The 25,330-nt window shown below is 35.7% G+C and overlaps 1 protein-coding gene across 1 annotated transcript in view; it reads right to left on the reverse strand.

Moving 5' to 3' along the window:
- LOC113076195 (cadherin-13-like) overlaps window positions 1-25,330 on the reverse strand; it is a gene marked incomplete at its 3' end in the record, with an annotated part of 145,090 nt that overhangs the window by 112,094 nt on the left and 7,666 nt on the right. Inside the window, exon 2 of the mRNA XM_026248858.1 lies at window positions 1,951-2,162. Within this exon, the coding sequence (XP_026104643.1) occupies window positions 1,951-2,040 (90 nt within the window). The remainder of the gene's footprint in view (window positions 1-1,950; window positions 2,163-25,330) is intronic.

A 25,330-nucleotide genomic window follows, 5' to 3' on the forward strand; every position in this document is an offset into this window, starting at 1 on the left:
AAAGAAACCAGAAAGGCCAATAAATAAGTAAAGGCAATAAATAAGACCAATTTCCAACCTGTAACCTTGTGACCAGGTCATCCTCTTCTTTAGAATAAATGAAAAATGACTGTCAAAGAAAGAACCCAGTATATTTCTGCAGATTACAAATGGAAAAGTATGAAATGTCAAGGTCGTACATATTCAAAGCATTTTTTTTCTTCACTCCATTGAGTTTCTCCATAGAAACGCCAGAAATGAAAACAATTCAGGAAATTAATTTGAATATGAATCCTCTGTAAAATACAAATTTATACCCTGAACTCTCACTTTTCTCATAAGGCCTTTACTTCAGGCTGGCTGTGCAGGCAACTACAATTACATCACGTCAACCTATAGGGAAAGACGGAAGCCTTTTCCATTTCCACTCGCACTTATCAATAATCAAAATCCAATAAAATGGGCATTAACTCAAATATGGCATCAATAAGCAGAGCTTCCCTTCGGTATTCACTAGTTGATGCAAAGGTTTTCTGCCGGGAACAAACCAGTGGGTTAGGGCGAGGTTTATTTTTGAAGGCTTAGTCTGACTGTGATTACAGGATGTATGATCCATAATGACCCTGCTTCCAGGCTCTCGCCTCAGCCTCTTCACACACCGCTGTTCTCCCCAAGCTCTCTCGCATAGCAATCACTTCACTCATGCTATATATCTCATCTGAGAGTATAATTCATAGTTTATCTCAAAGAGGTGGGAGCTAGTTGCTTTTCATTCACTATGGCACTATATGCAATATAATACAGCTATGACCTAAATGTTGCGGGGATGGGGGTTGGGTGGTGTTAAAGTTTGGTTTAAGCATTTTTTTTCTTCTTCTTAAAAATCATGATTATTCACACATGTACTCACTGTTTGTAGTCAGGAAGATTTGTTAATGTTTTGAAAATGTCTCTTACTTTCACCAATGCTGCATTTATTTGATCAAAAATACTTAAAAAAAAAAAAACAGTAATGTTGTGAAAAAGAATTACATTATGACATAACTACATTAATATATTTTAAAATGTAAATTATTTCTTTGATGAAAATCTGAATTTTCGTTAGACATCACTCCAGTATTCAGTGTCACATGATCATTAGAAATCATCATGCTGATTTGCTCAAGAAATATTTCTTATTTTTATCAATGTTAACAATGATTGTGCTGCTTAATATTAGCATGGAAACTGTGATACTCTTTTCAGGATTGTTTGATCAATAGAAAGTTAAGAGCAATTACTTGAAATAGACATTTTTTATTGCAATGTGAAAGTCTTTAATAGCACTTAATTTAAATTGAATGCATCCTTGCTGAATAAAAGTATTCATTTCTTAAAGAGAAAATCTTATTAACCCCATCATTTTGAACGGTAACATACTGCATACCCAAGAAAACCCTCCAAAAGAGAATTCAAGATATTATTTTAGATTTATATGTTAGAATATTTTGTTCATGGTGTACATCCACTGTCATTTAATGTTCATTTAATTTCATAAGGAAAGAGCCTTAATTGGCAAGACTGGCAATTCATTTTAATGAAATAAAGTACTTAACATTATTAGTTTTTATATGGTTAAGGAAAACATGCCGTTATGAACATAAAAGCCACAGGGGAGCAATTTCTCGCCTTAATAAAAAAGAAAAAGTAAATTTCTACCAATGGTCACCTCTAAATGAAATATGTGGCTGTCCTCATGGATACCATGACAGGTAATGATAGGTAATTTCTAGTCTGAGCTGGAGCCTGTCAATATGATGGCAGTAAAGACACACTGAATGACGCATACGTCCAGTACTGAAAGAACAGAATCATGGGCGTCCAGACATACCATGTCCCCAGCTTAGAAGACCATTTAAAATGACAAGATTGAAGACTTCAGGCAATTTAACAAATTGACACACACACATACACACACACAGAAACGCTTACCCTGAGTGTCTGAGGAGATCTGGATGGTGCTCCCATAATGGTCACCTGTGCCATGTCATCGACATGATTGTTGACACCATGGACAAACATGACATCTCCACTGTCAATCACGTGCCTTCTGGGAACCAGATTCAATTTGTCATCTATTAGGAAGTCAGTGTTTGACACTTCAAACTCCACACCCTCATTTCCAGCGCAGTCATCAAACACCACTGCAGAAAAATGCAAGAGAAAAGGAGAGATTGACATATTAGCTTAGGAGAAATAAAGTATATCACATATCATTATATAGATAAAAAAAGGAATGTTAACCAGTTAGTGTGGTTAGGATGACAGCATTCATTCACAAGTCACCTAGTATGACTTCCAATGTAAAAACTGTCAAGAAAGGACACTGTTGAGGTGATACATCTTATCTTTGATGGAAAATGACCGTAGAAAATGTCCCTGTAAAGGTGACTATGCCTGACGAAGCATATTCATCCATGAACTAAAAGCAGGTTAAAAAAATATAGCCCATTCATCAATGGATATTAACATTAAATAGAGAACTTTTACCCTCAATAATATCGACCCCACTTTCATCTTCAACCATCAGGTCTGACTGAGGAAGATATAGCCACTCCGGGCCAGCTTATCCCCTCTGATTCCGTCCGTTTCCATCTTATCTCAACGCACCATACCTCACTTTCACTCTTTTTGTCCTCTGTGACATATTTCTCCTCTCATTTCCCTTCCCCATCCCTCTTTTTCTCATCCATAACTCTTCTTTTCCTGCCCATTTACCATTCTCTTTGACACTCTAAGTTATGTTCTTGTAACTCAAGGTGACCTGGGGGGAAAAGATGTGAATCGGGCATCTTCAAGTTGTTAAGATATGGTATAGAGTTATTATTCCTGCAAACATATGCCTGTGCACATTATGTCCATTGAGAATATTTTGCCCATTGTTTTTTTTTGTTTTTTTTAAATAGCAATAACAAACAACAACAACAACAACAACAACAAAAAATAATTATATATTTATATATAGCAAATTTAATCAAAACAATAAAAAATAAAATAAAAAATATCCTTCCATTGTGAAATATAATTACAATTTAAAATAAATATTTCCTATCCAACTATATTTTTAAATGCAGTGTAAAAAACTTTTTCAGCAGTCATCAGTCTTCAGTGTAACATGATCTTTCAGAAATAATTTTAATATGCTGATTTATTGCTTAATAACATTTCTTATTAACAATCTTTTAAACAGCTATGCTGCTTAATATTTTTTAGGAAACTGTAATATATATTTTCAGTATTTTACTAATAAATAGAAAGTTCAAAATTTGTAAAAAAAATAAAATAAAAAAATAAAAAATACTTAACTGATCCCACACTTAATAATGTGGGATGAGTAAAATAATGATAATGAGTAAAATAACAAGACAAAAACATGACTCTAAAAATAGCTGATATGAACAGCAGTGGTGGCTATTAAATTATACATTATTATAGTAACTATATTACTGCATTGGTATTAAAATGCTCCTACAATCACACTGTGTCTAAACTGGATGTCAGAAAGAAATCACTCCAATTATGTATCAATTTTACAGAAGATATATTGCGGTATAAAAAGCATAGCAGGATCTGAACCGGGTGACACATTCCGACAGCCTTACAAGGGCTACACATGTATACAAGCAAAGGCACACACATTAAAACCCTTCACAGATTCAGCCTTTGAACCTTCAACGTTTTTTTGAAAATTCGATTACATCCATAATAGCTTAAGTGAGAACTGTAACCGGCTATAGCCACATTTAAATATGCCATTTAAATGCATTCAATGAAGATTTCATTTCAGTAAGTGAGCTGGAGCAGTGCCAATAACATTATTTTGCATTCGCTCAGAAATCGCATTTCTGTTCAAAACGACTAATGTGGCAGCGGCAGCTCCAAAAACAGAGGTGTTTAGCATGACACGTCAATAATGAATGCCTCTGTAACCAATTAGCTTAATTGTTTAGAAGCCTTGATATACGTTGCGCACTGCAGTAAGACAAAAAGTGTAAAAACCTACAAATATCTCACACCTGTGCATGAGCTTTATTAAGTTGCTTTTTCTCTTTAAAACTCCTTTTGTGAGCCACACTGGTTGTCCGAAAAAAAAAAAAAGAACATTATATATAACTCGGGCAAGATGAAGGTATTGTCTTGTTCTCTTACTTAAACATTCACCACCATACCATACAAAGCATCCTCAAGCGAGGACTGTGGTGATGCTAACAGCATTAGCACGGTATGAGCACAGAGCGTTTCACATATCTTTTCAGCTAATTGAATTGAGGCAGAATCAGTAATGTGACGCCCTATCGATAACCTCCATGAACACAAGGGATGAAACTGCAGGTAATCGAATCAACAGTCATTTTATTGCCTGCAGAAGCACCTGTTTCCATCAAAAGGGATCATTCAGTGGTGCAGAGGAGGGTACCTTGGTGCCTTTCAAGCAAATTCACTTTTTATGCATGTTTTTTTTTTTATGTTGTATGCGATCTGGACACCCACAGAAGTAAGAATAAGGTCATTACTTAAAATTTCAAATGTGCACTTGCAGACCAAATACAGACAGCAAACCATGTGTAGGTTCATGTGGGGGAGACTCTTTCCAGGAAGCAGGCGGTATGGCAGGAATTTATGCATTATGCATTTTCTGAAGGAAATACTCAAAAATGTATCTGTGGTGGGAGATGCATAAAGCCAATTAGCACATTTAAGGTAATTCAGGCCATTTAAAGAATAATCATCACATTAAATCTGCAATGCTGAATCTACAGTGCACTGTAGTGCCATGATAACAGATTCAACTGAATCCGATTTAAAAATTCTAAAATGAAATACAGGCAAAATAATAATATGTATTTCAGTTGTGTTATCTTCAGAGCCAAACTAATGACAGTTTTTTAAAAGTGAAATACGTACCAAATACCAATGCCCCTGATAGTATTTTTAAGTATATTATTTATTTATTTAGAGAAAGACAAATGATTGAGTGCAAAATAAGGACATAAATAAATCCCATGCAATATTGTGTGAGGTTATTAGTAAGGACAGTATTATGATGACAAGAAGTTAAATTAAAATATATGCAAAATTAAATACAACTGAATCTAAAGAAATTAGTGAAAATGATATGCAAATATTTCCTTGCATTAAGGAAAAACTGGAGGAAAACATTTTCAATTAATACTATTTCCATTAATTAATCAGTGCTTCAAACTTCATTGAGTGAGCTAAAGGTAAAATCTGCACCTAAGGAGGAAGTTCCCAAAAAGATGCAACACAAATTCAAACTATTTATTAAACACATACACTCCAAGGAAGGAGATATGAACAATTAGTTAAAAAAAATGATGAAAAAAGTATTTGCAGATAAATGAATGAATGAATGAATGAATGAATGAATTGAAAATTCCTGTGGCCATTTGAAGGAAATGCTTCAACCAGTCTTACATTATTATTTTTTCCCTTCTAAGCCTGTAATACAATTTTTGAGTCAGTTACATAAAAACATATATTAGTCTAATACAGGGGCACCGTACAGGGGGTAATAGTGGAACAGAGTAACAGGGGCCAATGGTGGGGCACCATAGCAAATTCAGTGCACAGGACCCAGAATTCCTAGCGACGGCCCTGGTCTAATATGTTAAGACCCACTCTTAAAATTGCGGACAAGTTTATGCAACTTGTACCTGGTTCGACCAGGAGTTTTCCAATGATGCATTGAATAGTCATATAAAAGAGGCTTGAGACATACTGAAGGCCATGTGGTGTAGTCATACACAAACACACATCCCTCTTCTAAAGGTCATGTATGTGACCGAAAGTCACAGAATTACCAGGGGGAAACCAAAAGGTCATTCTGGATTCTTTTCTTTCTGTCTTTCCCTAAATCATCAACAGCAGTAGCTCTCCACAGCTTCTGTCAGTTCTACCGTCAGAGTCAATCTCTCACACTTTGAATGTGATGTGGGCTAAGCTAGACTAAGGGTATTAATGAGCTCTCGTGTTCATGTCTCTCTCCGTGCTTCAGGGACGGTAGCAGTGCAGGGCAGTGTGTGCCGCTGTTGTGTGCTGAGATCTGCTCTTCCACCTCGGCTGTAATGAGTTCAGTCTGTCTGTCAAACTACCCACCTATCACTGTTGTGGTTATCATCAACAGCACAACTGAAGATCTCAGAGGAACACGTGTGCTCTAATTATACTCTCAGCTCTCGTTTCCTAGCCTTTCAACTTGTTCATGTGTGGTTTTTGTAGTTGGTTTATTTTCTAAATGTCCATCTTTCAACAATTGCTTCTCTTGCTCATCTCAATCTCACTTTTTGTCCTCCTCCCTCATCTAGATCATCTTCTCACCCCGTGTTTATAAACATCGCACAAGGCCTTTGTCAAATTGTATTCTGTGATTGCTGGTGTGGGATCCATCCATCTTAGATTCGACAGTTAAAAGTGGGATCTTGGAAAATAAACTGAGACATGCTGGCAGCTGGTTAAAATGAGTGTATATCATAGACGTGTGTCGTTTTTTGTTGCCTCAGTCATAAATATTTTGAAATGACCATGAAACAGTATTTCATAACAGTTTTGTTAAAAATGTATATTTTTGATCTGTTGAATACATAAGTGAATTATAGAGATTTTTCCTCTATATTCACAGCCATTGTGTCAATTACTGCATCATGTATTTCAGAATTAGTTCTGAAAAACATAAATAAATAAATTTGTAGTTGACGTAACATCTCCATTATTTAAATTAAAAAAGCTTAAAATTTGCATATGCTGTATACAAGGAAATGTATTTCTTTGGTCCTTGGACTATTCATCATTTTAATTTAGAAGAGCTGGACATATGTTTAAATAGTTTCAGAGGAATTACAACATGTCATACCAGCAAGATTACTTCAAATAGTAGACTACAATATGTTAGAGATCTGGAGGGGGGCGGAGGGAGGATTTGGCATCCGTTATAAAATGCATAAAGGAACTACATTTTCCACTGAGATAAACGATGTTAAAAGATGCACAGACTTCTAAGCATGTACATGTAAAACAGCATATTGGTCAACAAGCTACATTTCCCATCATTCAATGTGGCAGCCCAAGAATGATCAAAAGGCAATTACACACCTTATTTGCATCCGTTTTCCCTTTAATTACTATGCATCAGCGCTAAAAAGCAACCTGTCTTTGGGAGGCAAAAAACTAGAGCGAACTACAAAACTGTCCAGAAATCATTTGAGCACACATGCTGTAATTATGATTTCCAAATATGCAAAGTAAGAACTCCCAAGAAGAATGCAACATATTGTCAGAAGCGTTGTTTTGTCATTACACCATTCGGTTATTTAAAAATGACTTTTTAACTAAAATTTAAATGCTGAAATAAGGACAAATTTCAACTATGTTTCTTTGTGTGGTTCCTTCTATTTTTGAAACAGGACACATGTGACATGAGTGATCACCTCTCCATCTGCAACTCTTTTGCTTTCTCCTCGGCTCTGTTTGTTAGGTGCATGCATGGTAACTGGTTAGAGCTGTGTCCACCAAAATCAATACAAATCAAATTCACTGAGGTTTTCTCTTCGAGCACTTAACCTTTTCAACTCGGCCGCTAGTTCTTTTATCTTCCTCAGCACAAAAGCTTTCAGGGCCATTTTGATGACAAATGCCTCCAACACACATATTTACACACAAACGCATTGTCAAGCAACCCTGCTTACCGGCATAATTGAGGACGGTCAGGAAAATGGCCATTTGTGCTTAACAAACCGCAGTCAAAGGATTGCTCTTTGCAGAAAACCGAATCAAGCAAAGACACAGTGAATTTCTCAAGCGCCATGTATCTGCTCATTTCCTTTTCCATTACACCATTTTATTTTGCTTTCAATAAGAAGGAGAAGCTCTTTATAGTGTGCCAGTAGCAAAGCAAACAGTGTCAGGCATTTCAAAGGCAGCGCGTTGAGTGTTTGATGGTATTGTCTGTTTGTTGCAGTAGAGGACAGTAGTATTTTAGAGAGCCTATAGCTATGGACCGCTTTGATGTTGGCTATCAATAGCAGACCCCTCTCGTCTTAAAATGAGTGTTTTTGAGCTCAAATTGCATCGTGCTACAAGGATTAGCTTGTGGGAGTTGTAAGCCCCATTGGAATTCATATTCACACATGGGAACCTGCTACATAGGCGAGCAGTTTATCACTGATATGCATATTGCATAATAATATAGCTCAGATCTAATAAATGCTAAAACATTTCATTTACTTATTAAAGCTGTGTCAATAACTGATAGCGAGAAACCTCAACAGAGTTCCACAGTAGAGTTCTGGTAGTAAAAAGCCCAATAATGTATTTAAGTAAATGATTTTTAACAATAACTATCAACCTACCGTGAGCTCTGAGGTTTTTAAGTGATGGTTTACACTTACACTAAGCCAGAAGTAAATATGATTTCTTCTAATATTCTTACAAATTCTTACAGATTCTTTATTGCGATTTATGGTTTCATGAAGAAACTTTAATATCCATGGCATCTTCCCATTGCATAAAAGAGTATTTATAATGTACAGAGGTTCTTAAGATTATTAAAATTATCCTCACAATGAGAAAAAAATATATATATCTTACCCGTTTGCAGAAAGGCTCTTTGGGCAACTTAAAACAGTTTTTTATATGGCATTACAATAAACATATGATGCATAGTTTACTGTCTCAAAAGTCTTGCACACAAAAGTCATTAGTCCTTTTCTCATTTTCATGTTTTTGGGGTTTATATTTCTCTTCAAATCAAGTTGATTATTGGTTGGTTGATTATTTACACAATTCATTGATACATTTCAGAGCTGGTAATGTTATTTTAGGTTTTTAAGCCTTTATGTACAAATTCAAATTTGGAAATAAATGCGAAAAATACTTCCAGAACAAAACCATGGAAAAACTACACACATTGTCTAAAGTAAACTAAACTGTCTGAAACTGAAAATGTAAAGGCATAACTAAAACTGTCCCATAAAAAAAAAAAAAAAAACGTGTCTGATATAAACAATTCCAATCCTTTTGGGTGACTAAAGGCTGGAATACACTAGTACAACCTTTGCCCATAATTTTGGCCTTAATTACAGTCTAGACAATTTGACAGTTACCTTAAACCTGAGCCTGTCTGCAGATGTGGGTCGACAGTTTTCATAGAAAAACACAAACTCCATTTTTTTTGTCATTTTCATATCAATTCAAGATTTTGAGTTGTTTGTATGCAAAATAAATGTCAAGCAATTCTGGAATGACAACATGGTGTCTGAACCTAGCTGTGCCTGCACCGATCCCTGCCTTTGGATTATACTACCACTGAGCCATCAGCAGCCTTAAAACCATGCAGTGGATATCATTGATTCCAAGTGTTACAATATCCACTCTTCTTTTAACGGCTGATGGTTTCATCACAATTAACCAGCTCGTTAGAATTTGAGGATGTTTATCTGCAGTCAAGTAAATTGTCTAGCACAAGATTTAGCTCAGCAGGAGGCAACAACTAGGATGACATTTCAGTGGTCCATCCTCCTGATCAGAGGTGAAGCGACCAGTTTGATTCAGCATCTGATCTCATAGCGCTAGCCAATCACGCTTCATCGCTCTGTAGCTGGGTTCTACTCCAGCTGTGGGCTCCTTCAGTCAGCCATTGAAGAACTGCAGTCTCTGTCTAACCCAAGCCTTTCATGTTGGGATTCTCAGATCAAAACCATTAAAGGGCTCATCTAATATTCGCTTTAGAAGTCACAAACATAGCTTCCTGCTCCATGGGTGGGCTTAAAGCCCATTTTCCATGTAGTGCACTGAGTTTTGACATATCAATACTGTAAAGATACTAGCAAAGCCTTTTAAAGGCAAGATCTGAAGCTCCAAAAGTAGGCAAGCAGCATCGAGAAAAGTCTACTCAACAACTGTATGGTCTGCACAGCTTTGTAAAGACATCAGTCCTTGGATAAAAGCTGTTCTTATACTGTCTACTGAGATTACCGCCCTTGTCCAACCAACCACATTTCTGTCTTATGTATCGAAACACTAGTTTGTATCCGTATTCGCCCTTTGAGAGATATGGACAGGTTACCAGACTACAAAAATGTCCAATGTAATTGAAGGTAAGTCTTCAAACGAGCTCAGTAATCCCACACATTCTTCGGTCACCTCCACCTTCTGACCTCTGTGGTTGGCGATGGTCTCAAGGGCTCTCTTAACAAGAGCAGCCTGATCCTGCAGAGCCGACCGTCCTCATCACCCTGGCCTGCTTTTCGCTCACAACGGCCTAGTTGGTTAACTCAGAATGTCTTGAAAAGGACGATTAGAATTGCACCTCTGCCTGGCCCCGAAAAAGAAAAACCCATTGGAATTCCTTTCAGATTTACACCGGGGCTTTTCACAGGAACCCACTGACATTCACAGCTGCTCGGTTGAGGGGAAGTTCAGTGAAATTGATCTCTTTAGGCTGGTGGGTAATCACTGAGCTACAGCCAACCGGATTCAACTCTGCTTGATGGCTAAGCAACCTTGGCCTAAGCTAAGCACAGTCCCCCACTGTTCCTTGAGCCTTTTCGAGGGTATCCAGCCAGCACAGATGTGTGACTCCTGGAACAGTGTTTCAGTCATTAACAGGTACCAATAATTATTTATTTTATTTTTCAAGTGTCAGCAAAAAAACTAGTAAAAATACATGGAATAATGCAATGCATAAATAACTAGCCATGTGCAAAACTTCTCAATTCTAGTTATTCAGCATCTGACTACTGGTAGTGTGTATATGTATATATATATATATATATATATATATATATATATATATATATATATATATATATGTATATATATATATACATATATATATATATATATATATATATATATATATATATATATATATATATATATATTGTTCTAAACAATATATGCTTGTTCAATAAATAAACGTTGTACTAAAAACAAAACAAAACTATAAATCTTCTCTGTCATTGCAGTGAGTGTGAAACCTTTGCAATACCATAATAAGTGAGTGAGTCAGTAGTTTTAAAATCTATATGTGGGAAGTTTGCTCTCTCTGCTATTAAACATAAGGGTTTGGATGATCTGTGTAAACAGGGTTGAGTAGCAGATTACTGTAGTGATTCAAACGCCTACCCAAGTCCTTTTATTCTGTTTGATCCATTGGCTTATCTATAGCAGACATCACTGTATCACTTCAGATAGATAGTATGATCTAGATGGTGACAATTCAGGCATTCAACAATGTATTTTTAAGCTTGAGTGAATGAATACTCGTATTTGCCTCGAATGTGATGGAAATAACCTCTAAGGTTAAGAATCTTGAAGCGTATAAAATCAGACAAACCTGTCCACTTAATAAGGGGTGACATAATGTGTCCAACTAATACTGTTTCCAGGTCCAAGCCTCAACTCATTTCACTTTAGATTACTATCTCAAGAGTCATTTATGAGCACTGTTCATTCATATTAAACATTTAAGATAAAAGTTTGCTGTACACTAGAGTCTCGCTGCTCTCAGCGTCCCAAACAAAAATTATTTTTTAAAATATATTTATATGTTCATTGTCTGGCTATCTGGGATTTTCGTATGGAGTTAAAGGGTAGGATTAAAAAAAAAGTTTTGGTAGTATATTTTGCACTGTTCATTGTTTTCACGTGGCATCTGATAGAGCGTTTGGACCCGGAAGCAAATAACCAGACACCACCTGATTCAAATATTCCAATTAAAATTCCAAATACAAATTATAGGCCCATTTCAAATCTTGCATTTATGTTTTAGAAAAAAATTGTTTCTGGTCAATGTTGCTTCTTCCTGCAAAAAATGGTCTGTATGAATAATTTCAGTCAGGTTTCAGGTCCCACCATAGGACAGAAACAGCACTAGTTAAAATTACAAATGACTTGCTTATTGTGTAAGATCAAAGCTTTATCTCATTGCTAGTTTACTTGATCGAAGTGCTACATTCGACACCATAGATCATGACATACTCATAGATCGATTACAAAACTATACAGGTATAAAAGGGCAGGCTCTAAGATGGTTTAGATCGTACCTGTCCGATCGCTACCATTTTGTTTATTGAAATAGAGAGTCAGCTCATTTATCACCAGTAAAATATGGAGTGCCACAAGGATCTGTCCTAAGTCCTCTGCTATTTTCAATATACATGTTGCCCCTTGGTAATATTATTAGAATATATGGGATTAGTTTCCAATGTTATGCTGATGATACTCAACTATATATCTATATATCAATATAACTATATATAAGCCAAGGGTGCATGTAAGTGTGATCTAAATAAAAGTTTCTTCAAAAGTTAGACATATACTGTAGTTACAGAGTCCTTCTCTTATTATGTTAAAAGCAGGAATACATGAGATCCTAACCTCAGCCACCCACACAAACCTGCCCACACACAACACACACATTTGCTGCAGCATACATGCAGCTGATGTGAATGAACAAAAATAGCCAAGAGAAGCCAGCCAATTAATTTCTATTCATCTGAGATCATAATCATAATGTAATGTTTTTTATAAAACTGCTCTTAAATATGATACTCTCAGCAGCAGTGTAGTATTAGAAGCAGTGAGTTTAATTGTTTTGTTTTATCAATAACATGCTCTTCTTCTAGATTTAATAAGAGGTCAACGGAAAAAAATAAAAAATAAAATAAACAACACATTTTCCAAACAAACAGTGAAAAGCCAAAATTCCATCATGTATAAATCTAAACAAATACAAGTGCTTCTAAATTAATTAGAATGTTGAGGAAAAGTTCATTTATTTCCGTAATTCAACTCAAATTGTGAAACTTGTGTATTAATAAATTCATTACACACAGACTGAAGCAGTTTAAGTCTTTGGTACTTTTAATTGTGATTATTTTGGCTCACATTTAACAAAAACCCAACAAATTTGAATAATTAATAAAACCAATTTAAAAAATATTTAGTGAATTGTTGGCCTTCTGGAAAGTATGTTAATTTACTGTACATGTACTCAATACTTGGTAGGGACTCCTTTTGCTTTAATTACTGCCTCAATTCAGCGTGGCATGGAGGTGATCAGTTTATGGCACTGCTGAGGTGGTATGGAAGCCCAGGTTTCTTTGACAGTGGCCTTCAGCTCCTATCTTTTTTTGGTCTCTTGTTTCTCATTTTCCTCTTGATAATACCCCATAGATTCTCAATGGGGTTCAGGTCTGGTGAGTTCGCTGGCCAGTCAAGCATACCAACACCATGGTCATTCAACCAACTTTTAGTGCTTTTGGCAGTGTGGGAAGGTGCCAAATCCTGCTGAAAAAAAATCAGCATCTTCAAAAAGCTGGTCAGCAGAAGGGAGCATGAAGTGCTCCAAGATTTCTTGATAAACGGGTGCAGTGACTTTGGTTTTCAAAAAACACATTGGACCAACACTGGCAGATGACATTGAACCCCAAATCATCACAGACTGGAAACTGGAAACACTGGACTGCAAGCAACTTGGGCTATGAGCTTCTCCACCCTTCCTCCAGACTCTAGGACCTTGGTTTCCAAATGAGATACAAAACTTGCTATCATCTGAAAAAAGGACTTTGGACCAATGGCAAAAGTCCAGTTCTTCTTCTCCTTAGCCCTGGTAAGATGCCTCTGATGTTGTCTGAGGTACAGGAGTGACTTGAGGAATACGACAACTGTAGCCAAATTCCTTGACACGTCTGTGTGTGGTGGCTCTTGATGCCTTGACCCCAGCCTCAGTGCATTCCTTGTGAAGTTCTCTAAAATTCTTGAATCCGCTCCACTCAACTTTCTGTTAACATGCTTGGATACAGCACTCTGTGAACAGCCAGCTTATTGGTTATACATTTTTGTGACTTACACTCCTTGTGAAGGGTGTCAATGATTGTTAGAGACCATTTTGAAGGCTCAGGAAACCTTTGCAGGTGTTTTGAGTTGCTTAGCTGTTTGTCATCATATTCTAATTTGTTGAGATTGTTAATTGGTGGGTTTTTGTTAAATGTAAGTCAAAATCATCACAATTAAAAGAACTTCGACTACTTCAGTCTGTGTGCATTGAATTTATTTAATACATGAGTTTCACAATTTGAGTTGAATTACTGAAATAAATTAACTTTTCCTCGACATTCCAATTTATTGAGAATAACCTGTACATACATACATACATAAATGAAGAAAACTATAGCAGGCTCAATATGACTCAAACTGTGTTTCAAGCACATTGTAATCAAAAACTACCAAAGTTTCTTTGTACTGTATACATTCAGAAAACAGCCCATTTGGTATATATTCAATGAGCAAAATGAAATTGCTGGTATTATGTCAAAAGAAATTCTGACAAAAGCACTGAGACTACATACAGTAACCTTAAACTAATTTGTTTTAGGTGACGTGAAACTAATTGCCTAATTACCAACACAATTGCTTGTTAAATGTGTCCTTAACAGACAAATAGATCACTGCAAAAAATACTGTCACAAATGCTGGAATTTAAAATGTTAAAATGTTAAAACAGTGGATGAAGAGCACAGAAGCTGTAACACTGCAAACAAGTATTACATATTATTGTGAATAAAAACCAGTGTACTACATCAGAGCAAATTCATTTCCTCTCTCCACAATATACATTCTGCAACAATAGAGATCAAACTCATGTGGTCAATTTTAATGCAATGAATCACAGCACAAGGGATCTACCCAATCAATGGAAAATTCATTTTATTTTGCTATTGTTACAGGTAATGTTGCAAAAAAAAAAACTTAAATCAGAAATTTTAAACCATCACAAGGATCAGAATCAAACTGCAAAAAACTGAGTCCAGTATTCTGGATGCCATCATGTATAAGAAGCAATTTCAGCTCAATACCCTAAAGTTGCTCCAGGGCAGCAGTTCAATTTTTTTTCTAGGCGAATCCAACAAATCACATCAGTGGATTAACTGTCGGAATAACTGTTATGTTTGAAGCTCTCTGTTCTAATGTTATAGGTCACAAATGCTCTAGCAGTAGTCTCAGAGTTCAGCTACATTCAGCACCAGCTTCATGGCAGGACTCGCCATGTGCTTACAGTGTATTACTGCAGATTAGCAGCAGAGGAGAGGAGTGGGGGCGGGGGCGTGTATGCGTGTGTGCACTGTATGGTAATCATGGTGGAATAATGAGAGTCTGCGATTATGTTTTTCCTGTTGTGGTTGCTTGTTATCTCTGAGAGTCAGCAGGCCAGAGCAACAGGTTTCAATTGACATACACCCACACATGCAAACACTCACACACACAAATGTAAGGACAACACAAATATGAAGGACAATTCATAATGTGCCACTACTTTGCACTGCCATTAATAAGTAATTTGTACATGAACATCCCTAATCCAAAATGAAGAAATCAGGACTGATGGATGGAAGAACGGACGGAAGGATGGATTTATATATGTGTACATTTTTTTATTATTATACTCACTTTTTTCGTATATTTACAGAAAATGGAAAATAATTTGAATACCAACATTTAACAATTATCACTTACACATCTAAACAGTTATCAGCTAATCAGTATCTGCCAGAATTGAAATATCAAGCATCCCTGCCAAAACGCAAAAAGCGCCTCAAAGCAGCTCTGGGTTCTCGAAACTATAGCACTGAAGAAAAAAAATCAAGACTGGCAAACACATGCTTCACACAATGTCAAAATCCCCCCTCTTCAGCAGCATACTTTAAATATGGCACAAATATATATATAAAAAAAGCAAACTAACCTCACTATATTTTTGTTTTGATTTTCATCCCTTTTTTTTCTCACCTCACTCTGTGATTTAATTTGAGAATTGGGAAACATAGTGTTCTGCCATCACAGAACAACGGCCAGAAAAGAACCTTGGGCTTATTAAATTTTAATAAGGTTCTCCAGGCAACTTTCCCCCGTCGTAATTGCTTTGTGTATTTCCCCTATGGGGACTCTGCTTCTTGTTTGTTATCGACACAAAGCTGCTGAAATCACAGCTCTCTCTCTCTCCCTTTCTCTCAGTCATCGCCTCACACAATCTCAATTTTTTTAATTAACGTTAAATTTAACATTTAATAAGCTTTAAGTTGATATTAACATCCCGTAATTATCATCAACTTCCCATGTTGTTAAAAAAACAACAAACAAAAAAACTACATACCTACTACAGTGGCTGCAAAAAGTACCTGCATCAAATCCAGATTCCACAAATATCCAACAGCAACAGCTTGCAATACTGTGAGAGTTAGTTTAAAACTAAGGCTACTTACCCACATCATATTCAGCAAACGTTGCATCACTTTGAACTGGTAGGTGGACCATGAGAAATAACAGTGTCAAGGTATTTGTCACGTTGCAGATGTCACACCATCCTACATCGTAATGTCACATACTTATCTTACTCTCACAGATGGCAGATCAGGTGTGAATCACCTTCTTTTAATTTCCATGAGTGATTCATTACAGCATCTAATTTTAAACCATTCTAACACCAGGCTTATGACTACTTATGACAGAATGCCTCCAATTCTAATGGTGCTATGAAAGTTTACTTTCCGCAGACAGGGAAATGTTGCTTTCATACCACTTTTCCTGCAGAGAAAGAGTGTGCCCTTAGGTAAAAGTGAGGGCCCACTTCTTTTTTCATGAAATGTGAAAACAAAGAAGGAACGGCTGTCATAACAGATGAAGAGTCTGCTGTGAAGTGTTCAGAGAGAAAGGAAGAGACATTTATTCCCTTTCTCGCTATAAAAAGTACCTTAAATGGTGTCTCTCCAGTTTCTGCTTTAGTTGTCGTGTCACTGTCCCAGCTCTCTTGATGTCCCAATAAACTTAAATCTGCATCTCATGGCTGTTAAAGATTGCAATGGCAGTCTGAGATGCTCATGCGTTTTATATCCAGATAGCATTCTGGGCATTCATTATCTGGACTGCATTTACAGTTTGCATTTCGAGTACCTCAAATCTGATCGGATAGCGATCTAATCAAACTAACTTGTATAAAATGTAAAGCTTACATATTAGATGAGAGATTGCATTAATCAGAAACTGAATGTTTTAATGTTTTTACAACATTCAAATGTTTGAGAGATAAAAGTTAAGATATTTTGTTTGATTTAGTTTAAAAGCATTCTCAAGCAACCCTGTGAAAAAAGTCATTGAGAGAGAAGTGAATAAAAAGTTGTGATTTCAAGTAAGTAGAATTAAATCTGTGACCAAACTGTTAAAATAAAATTTGTTGCTGTTTTTTTTTATTCTTCACATTACAAGAGCAGAATAAAAATGGCAATAAGTAGAGCAATCAGTTAAAGTAAATGCAGTTTTTATTATATCAATGTCAAATTAAAAATACTGAAAGACATTATACTAAATACTAAAAGTTGTTATATGTGCATTGTTTTACATTTGTGACTTTTTCAATTGTTAAAGTTATTATTATTTATTATTTTAAATATTATTATTTTATTGTTTAAGTACCTTTTTTTTTGACTGAATTAATAAATCAAACATATAAGTTTTGTCAACCACCTCTAAATTTAGATTTCATCCAATCAAAATGAGTGATACCAAATATAAATAAAAGGAGATACAGGAAATACAAAACAAACTGACAAATGATGCAGAGCAATAGGAGAGAGGTGGTATCGTATAACTTTTGTATAGCAAAGTATAGTATACATATAGTACATTTAGTAAAATATGTATTATTTGTATAATTTAAATCTTAATTAATATTTAAATTACACAATATTTCATCATGTTGAAATCATAGTTTGAATTTAGTTGATTTTTTTTTTATCTCTCGAGTTAATTACGCCACCAAACAGTCTGTAATAACCAAAACAGACTAAATATGCTTTTCTGTGAGTAAATGCATAATTGTTGTCAGACAAACAAACAATCATCATTTAAAACAATGAACCACTCAAAAATCCTCGAGACAAACCAAAATGATTGACGTAAATCTTTGTTGAGTATATACAAACTGACCACTTTCAGTAAACATCTTTTTTATTTTTCTTTGAGCTTGTTCAGCCGAGGGAAGAGCTTTTTGAAGTTACTCATACTACAGTTGCATTACTTCAGAAACAGGATTCTGCGCTCTGCTGTTATATATATATTTATATATTCACATGTTTCCATGAAGTTTCTTAAGCTTAGGGTTCGGGCTGAAGCATCTGTGTTTGATCTAAGGGATCGCTCAAGGAATCCAAAGAGGATTGGTCTCTTTATCATCACAACAAACTTCAAAACGGGTTTATTAAAGGCAAGGCTTTTTTGTCAGAGCTATTTTTCCATTCTTTTCTCTCTCTCTGGGTCATCAGTTAGCAAAAATAACTTAAAAGACCTCTCTGCTTAACAGCTGTCACTCTCTCTTGACAGTTCACGTAAGAGTGCTTATACTGGCCTCACATCAGCACACTCCAGGTGAATGACTGTCGGCAGTTTTCTTTGACTCTCTGACAGCAATAAAGAAAAAAGAGCAAGGAAAATAACAATGCTTTTAAAAATAGCGACTGTGCTTTTTATTAAATCCTTCCAGCCCTATGGAAAAGTTAGTGACCTAAAGGGCATAGCAATCAGTATAACTGGCAAGTGAAAATTCTGCAATTCAGTCAAAATTTCTCCCTTGGAATACACGAAGAGGTGTTTAATATTTAAGGCAAAATATTTAAGCTGCTCTAGCTGCTCCAAAATGAATTATTTGAATGGACATTCTCAAGCTTTTTTCTTAATGTTGTGCATCTTTATTTTTTAGCATTTCAATTAACATTATGTTTATCATTTCGAAATCATCAATTAAGATAATTATAATATAACTACATTTCACACACAAACAGATTCTCTCTCCCAATGCACATAACTGTGTAGACACCTTTAGAATAATTTCATTCATTTTGATGAAAAACATTTGCCATCAACATGTTGACATGAATAGAATAAAAAAATTATCAATCTAACAATAATTTATTCATGGACACATTTCAGCCATAAAAAATTAAAGGGGGGGGGGGGGGGTGAAATGCTATTTCATGCATACTGAGTTTTTTACACTGTTAAAGAGTTGGATTCCCATGCTAAACATGGACAAAGTTTCAAAAATTAATTTGTATGTTTGTCACAAGTTTCGGAAAGTTTTTTTCGAGTATGGCTCTGTGTGACATTATATGGGTCCTAAGTGCACGTCTGCCGGAAGAGCGCGCGCTCCCGTATAGCAGAGCACTGAGAGGCTGAGCACAGACATTCACTGATCAGAGCGAGAGCGTCGCGAAATGTCACAGAAGTGTGTTTTTGGTTGCCAGGGCAAGACAACCCTGTACAGATAACCAAAAAAAAAAAAAAACTGCATTAAGGGACCAGTGGATGGAGTTTATTTTTACAGAGCATAAACGGAGTTGTGCAAGTGTTTTTGTTTGTTCCCTGCATTTCCAAGATGCTTGTTTTACAAACAAGGCCCACTTTGACGCCAGATTTGCACATCGTTTATATCTTAAGAATAATGCAGTCGCAACGAAAAAGGGTCACGATCGTGTGTTGGAACCGCATGCGATGAGTAAAACTGCTTCAAATATCTCTATGTTGTTAACTTAGCTATCGGCGCGTAAGCACATCAAGTAAACAACATGTGATGTTGTCATCAAACTGCACGAGTAAAACTGCTTCAAATATCTCTGTGTTGTTAACTTAGCTATCGGCGCGTAAGCACATCAAGTAAACAACATGTTTACAACGATGTTGTCATCAAACTGCACTTCCCACATGTACAGCTTAAAAAAAAAAAAAAAGACGACATAAAGTGGAACTTAGTCATTTTCCAAAACCGCTAAGCAAATATATACAGTTTTAGTACATACCACATAGAGACGTCATTGCCGATGCTGCTCTTGTTAAATTTCAGCCTCTGGATCTGTGTCACAGCTTCCAAATGCTCTCAACGCAAAAGCCTACTCACGCTCGTGATTCTTTAGCTCCGCCCACACGTCACGCCTCCAGCCGGTCATGTTTTTCCGGGAAAAATCGGTACAGACTATCTTTCTCTTATGAATATAATAAAACTAAAGACTTTTTGGAGTTATGAAGGATGCAGTACTACTCTATAGGTACTCAAGATTAACAGGATATTGAGTGAAAACGAGCATCTCCCCCCCCCCTTTAAGCATATTGTCAAAGGTTAGCTACATGTTTATAAATAATTCAAATGCTCTTTATGTTAGCGTATTAATGGTAAAAGTCTTCAGAAAACTAGTGGGGTTAACAAACTATTACTATAAGCATGATAAAAGTCCAGTGATCTTGCCCAAGTGGCAGTATATTTTTGCCTTACTTGGGAGTGTGAACGAGTTACATAAAACACATACATTATTGACTATATTACTTTTTTTTTTTTTTTTTGCAGTGACCTGTGCTGTCAAATGACCACTGGTGTGGTTTACCGTTTGGCCTCAAAAGTCTTCTTTCCTTGAGTATATTTCCTGCTGTTAGGGAACCACGGAGACTGGAGGCCTGTCATTCTCCAGCGCATTGCTGAATGACCGTCTTTTGCTCACGAGTGGATCAATCTGAGCACAGGAAGCCAGAAACGCCAGGGATCAGACTTCAGTGCTCTTACTGCTACTCTTCTGCCTGGGGCCCGCGGCACCAGGCCAAACATCCGCTCAGCCATCGGGACCAGAAAACTGCAGCATACACACCACACAATCTCTAAAAAGAGTGCATATGCACGCTGTGATTGCCTCTAGAACTGTGCTTAGCATTGAGCTCCAGTCATTTTTCAGGTCATTTTTTGATCTATCATCCACCAAAGTGGTAAAGCAGAGCATTTATCACAATGGATGAAATAAGGTAATCACTTACGAACTGACTGCTTTCTCAAAAATTATGAACCTCACATACTCTGATGTAGTTATTGTTCCTGTCTAGAATCTCAACGATGGTTATGGCAGTTCTAAGAAGAGGGTTATTATGGCTGTCCGTATAAATGCCCATTCGGCAATCATCAGCAACTACGGTGCAATTTTAAGTAGCTGAAAAATCTCCACCAGAGTTGAACATGAATAAGGTGATGATAAAAAGCTTTGATTTACTGAGAATCTTTTTTCTAGCAGAGATGAAAGAGGAAATTATTTTTTTTTACCCCCAAAAAAGTGCAGTCTGTATGCCAAGTCTCTTGTGGTTTATTTTGTAATGTTGCAGTTTCTTTTTAGCATGTTAGACTGACCTCTCCCTGCACAGATAAAAACAAACCCATGTACATGTTTCAAACAAGTACGCAAACACTTGTGAATAACTTGGAAACTGAATTGAAGCATGGGTTAATCCTGTGGCCGCTGACACATCCTGTCTAACATATACGCGGTATCCAAGAGTTTTAATTCAATTAAGAATAACTCTTAAAGTCCCCATGATATCAAAATGTAGGTTTTTGTTGTCGTTTAGCACGAATACGTTTGCCTTAAGGTTATCTATAAGCTACTGTGTTCCTAAACAATGACAAAATTCGCATTTGGAAGAAATAAACATTCAAAACTTACAGTCTCTCACTTCCAGCAATATGGATAATTTTGATAAAATCTCCCTGCACTTAAGCTTATCACCAAACTTCCAATCAAATGCTCTCTAGAATCCAAAGCATCCAGCCCCCTACACTACAAACAGATGCTAAAGCTGCTTGTTCACAAAATTACTATTTCCTGTATGGTGAATGGCACATAGTGCACTACATGGGAAGAGGGAATGATTCAGACAGTGAATATTCTTTCGATTGGAGTAAATTAAGTCTTGTTTCTCGCTGTGTCATATGAACCATCACAGTGCCCACACAGTCTGCTCCGGTCCAGAGACACAATAACACAGAGAAGATCATATGCATGAATCGGCATATTTAACCCATTTGAATTCTACACAGAATGCAATATTTTATAACGATATGGATAAGATTCTAAGGAGAAATGGTTAGACAAACAGTATTAACGAGCAGAAGAGATAACACTGGTGCCTTGTGAAAACAAAGAATTTGAAATTATTTAACTTTTTTAATTTCAAATAAATTTAAACTGAACAAAGAATTTGAAATGATTTAACTTTTTTAATTTCAAATCAATTTAAACTGAACAAAGAATTTGAAATGATTTAACTTTTTTAATTTCAAATCAATTTAAACTGAACAAAGAATTTGAAATGATTTAACTTTTTTAATTTCAAATCAATTTAAACTGAACATGAATAACCCAAAAAAGTTATCTTAAAACATACACTACAGTTAAAAATCTGGAACGGCAGGTTTTTATTATTATTATTATTATTTTATTTTTGAAAGAAGTGTGTATTTAATCAACAATTCTATAAAACAGTAATATTGGAAAATGATTGCACTTTAAAATAATTAACATTTTATTTATGTGATAGCAAAGAAGCAGTCATTATTCCAGTCTTTAATGTCAAACATGATCTTTCATAAATTATTCTAATATGCAAATTTTTTATTGTTGTTTTTATTAATGTTGTGTGCCTGTGTGTTTGTGTGTGTGTGTTTTATTAAATTATTTATTTAAATTTTTTTCCAGGATTGATTAGAAAGTTAAAGAAGAGTATTTATTGAAAATATAAATAATTTGTATGTATGTATTTATGCATGCGTGTATTTATTTAACCTATCCAAATGTTTTAATTGTGAGCATCAAATCAGCATATATGAATTTGAAATATATTCAAATGTGACACTGAAGACCGGAATAATGGCTGCATAAAATTCAGTTTTGTCATCACAGGAATATATTACATTTTAAAACATACTACATTAGAAAACAGTTCTTTAACATATTTTACAATATTAGTGTTTTTACTTTTATTTTTGTTGTAATAAGTGCAGCCTTGGTGAACACAAGAGACTTCTTTCATAAAAAATGTAATCTTCTTTCATTAAACTTAAAATAAATAAATAGACTGGTTATGTATGAACCAGTTTAAATGCCAATTATAGAAATGATTCAAAGTATTTTATACATACATGAATATATGAATTGTATTTAATTAATATATGATTATTATACACTTAAGGACATTTCATTTCCTCTTCAAAAAGAAGCCAGCAACATGAAACAGATTCTGGATTTATTATATAGCTGAAGAGCAAGAGAAAAATCTTCTCCCAAGCTCAAGGGATTATTTTTATTAAATTACATATTACGTGTTCACCCTGAGGTCTGCATATGGTTTAATGATCACAGTCTAAAGCTGTTGTTAACAGTTTAATGGAAATCGTTTGTAGTTCAGATAAAATAGCATGTCGCATAACACAAAGGTGTTAAATTAAATAATAATAATAATAATAATTCAACAATCAGATCACAGACAGTCACTATAAAAAATAAAAATAAAAAAATAAATACTGCTTAAAAGCCAATACTTCCTGTTGCACAGCACATATTCAAATGTATGGCAAATAAGCCTTGAATTCCAAGAGCTCATTAAAATGTATAAGTTTGCCACTGACCTTTTAGGCAGCAGAGATGTAGCAGATTCTACTCTAATGGTTCGTTTTTCTAGTTAATTTGAACAGGCGACTGTCGAACACTGGAGAGCATTAATTCAGACAGTTTATATCAGTGTGCCTCATGCTACATTCTTTAAATTCTCCTTCAAAGCTGCAATTACATGTTACTAATTGATGAACACACACTTTGGCGAATTTTCCTCTTCACCGTTGTGAACGTTGCTTCTCAGTCCAGGCAGATTCACCGCCAATTTTCATCAGAAATTAAATTTCCACAGCCAAAGTAGGTTAGTGAGTGGAGTGGGGCCATTTTGCATAGCGCCATTCGCCTCGGTGGAGGACAGATCAAATGGCAGTCACTGTGCCTGGAGCAGACAGGGAGCAGCTGCCAGTACGGTAAGGCCAACCCACCACCCTTAGGCCACCTTCTTCTCAATGGTGTCCTAGAACTCAAGCCCATAACCTCCCTCCACTTCAAGCCTGCCTAGCTTCCTGACGTCCTGGAATTTATGGGTCAGTGCTCAGGCAGCCGACCAGCAGGAACTACATTCAAATGATTGAGAAGTATGGCTTTCCTGAGGTAAATGTAGAATTACATGAAAAGGTTTACAAGCTGCATTGACATCTTAATGCAACTTAAACACTGACTGAAGCATTACATGAGACATGACACATTTCAGAAAGTTACTGCTTATTTCAAAATTAACAAAGCATCAAGATAATTTACGATTATTAGATGATAGGCATGCCGTAAATATTCAATTGCAAAAAAAGAAGCATAAACTAAAAGAACTCTTTTCATTCAAATGAAGATCCATTAAAAATGAGAAATCGATTTTGTTAACCCAGCCCTAGCATGACAGATTTACCTGTTGTAGTTTATCAATGGCATGTAGTAGACACAGACGCTGTCAAAACATGCAAAAGAGAAAACGCTAATCAAATGTCATTGCTTCTCCAAAACCCCGAATTCAGTACTGAAAACCCTTTCCAACCATTAGGCCATTTCCTAGAGCTCTTTTTATGACATCTTTACCCCTGACCCCTCTGCAACTCTCTGTGCCCTACACTTCAGTTCAAAGTCAGGACAGCTTGCATTGAGGGTCATGTCTGCAAGTGCGAACCGGTTCGCCTGAGGTCCTCTCTCCCTTTCTCTCTTTCACACTACACATGCATCACCTTACTGACCCTTCTCTTTACTGAAGGGAAACACTCTCCCTAGCACTGAAACAACTGCACTGTAATTACCGTCATTTGTCAAGCGTGTGCCTGATTTATAGTCAATTAAAAATATCCCAAAAAGCGGCAGTGGGCCCTGTTGTATGTGGGCCGTGTGATTAATGTTGTACAATTACAGCTGTGAGAGTGGCGTGAGCTAGAGAAAACTGTGTCAAGAGATACAGAGATTTCACTACATGGCTTAAAACAGAGATTAGATTACTATGGGAAAAAAAAAACTAATTACTTTACCCCAGGATTGACTAGAACAGTATTTATTGAAAATATAAATATTTTGTATATATGTTTTTATGTTTTCAGTTCAATGAAAACTTTAAATTTGGTTTTGTCATTTCAGTAAAAAAAGAAAAATTATATATATATATATATATAAAAATTATGAGGGAAAGTAAACCCCATACAGACTGACCTCATTACATGTTCATACTATCTAGCTCAAGATAAATAAAATATTTGTTCTGTTAGACAAAAAGATAAAGGTGCACAGCATCAGGTTGAAGGTTTCTTTAGCAAAGGTTCTTGTAAGCTGCCATCATCTCTTACCTCTATAATCCCATATCATAAATTGAT

This window comes from Carassius auratus, unplaced genomic scaffold (genome assembly GCF_003368295.1).
Source record: "Carassius auratus strain Wakin unplaced genomic scaffold, ASM336829v1 scaf_tig00019275, whole genome shotgun sequence".
Lineage (NCBI taxonomy): Eukaryota > Metazoa > Chordata > Actinopteri > Cypriniformes > Cyprinidae > Carassius > Carassius auratus.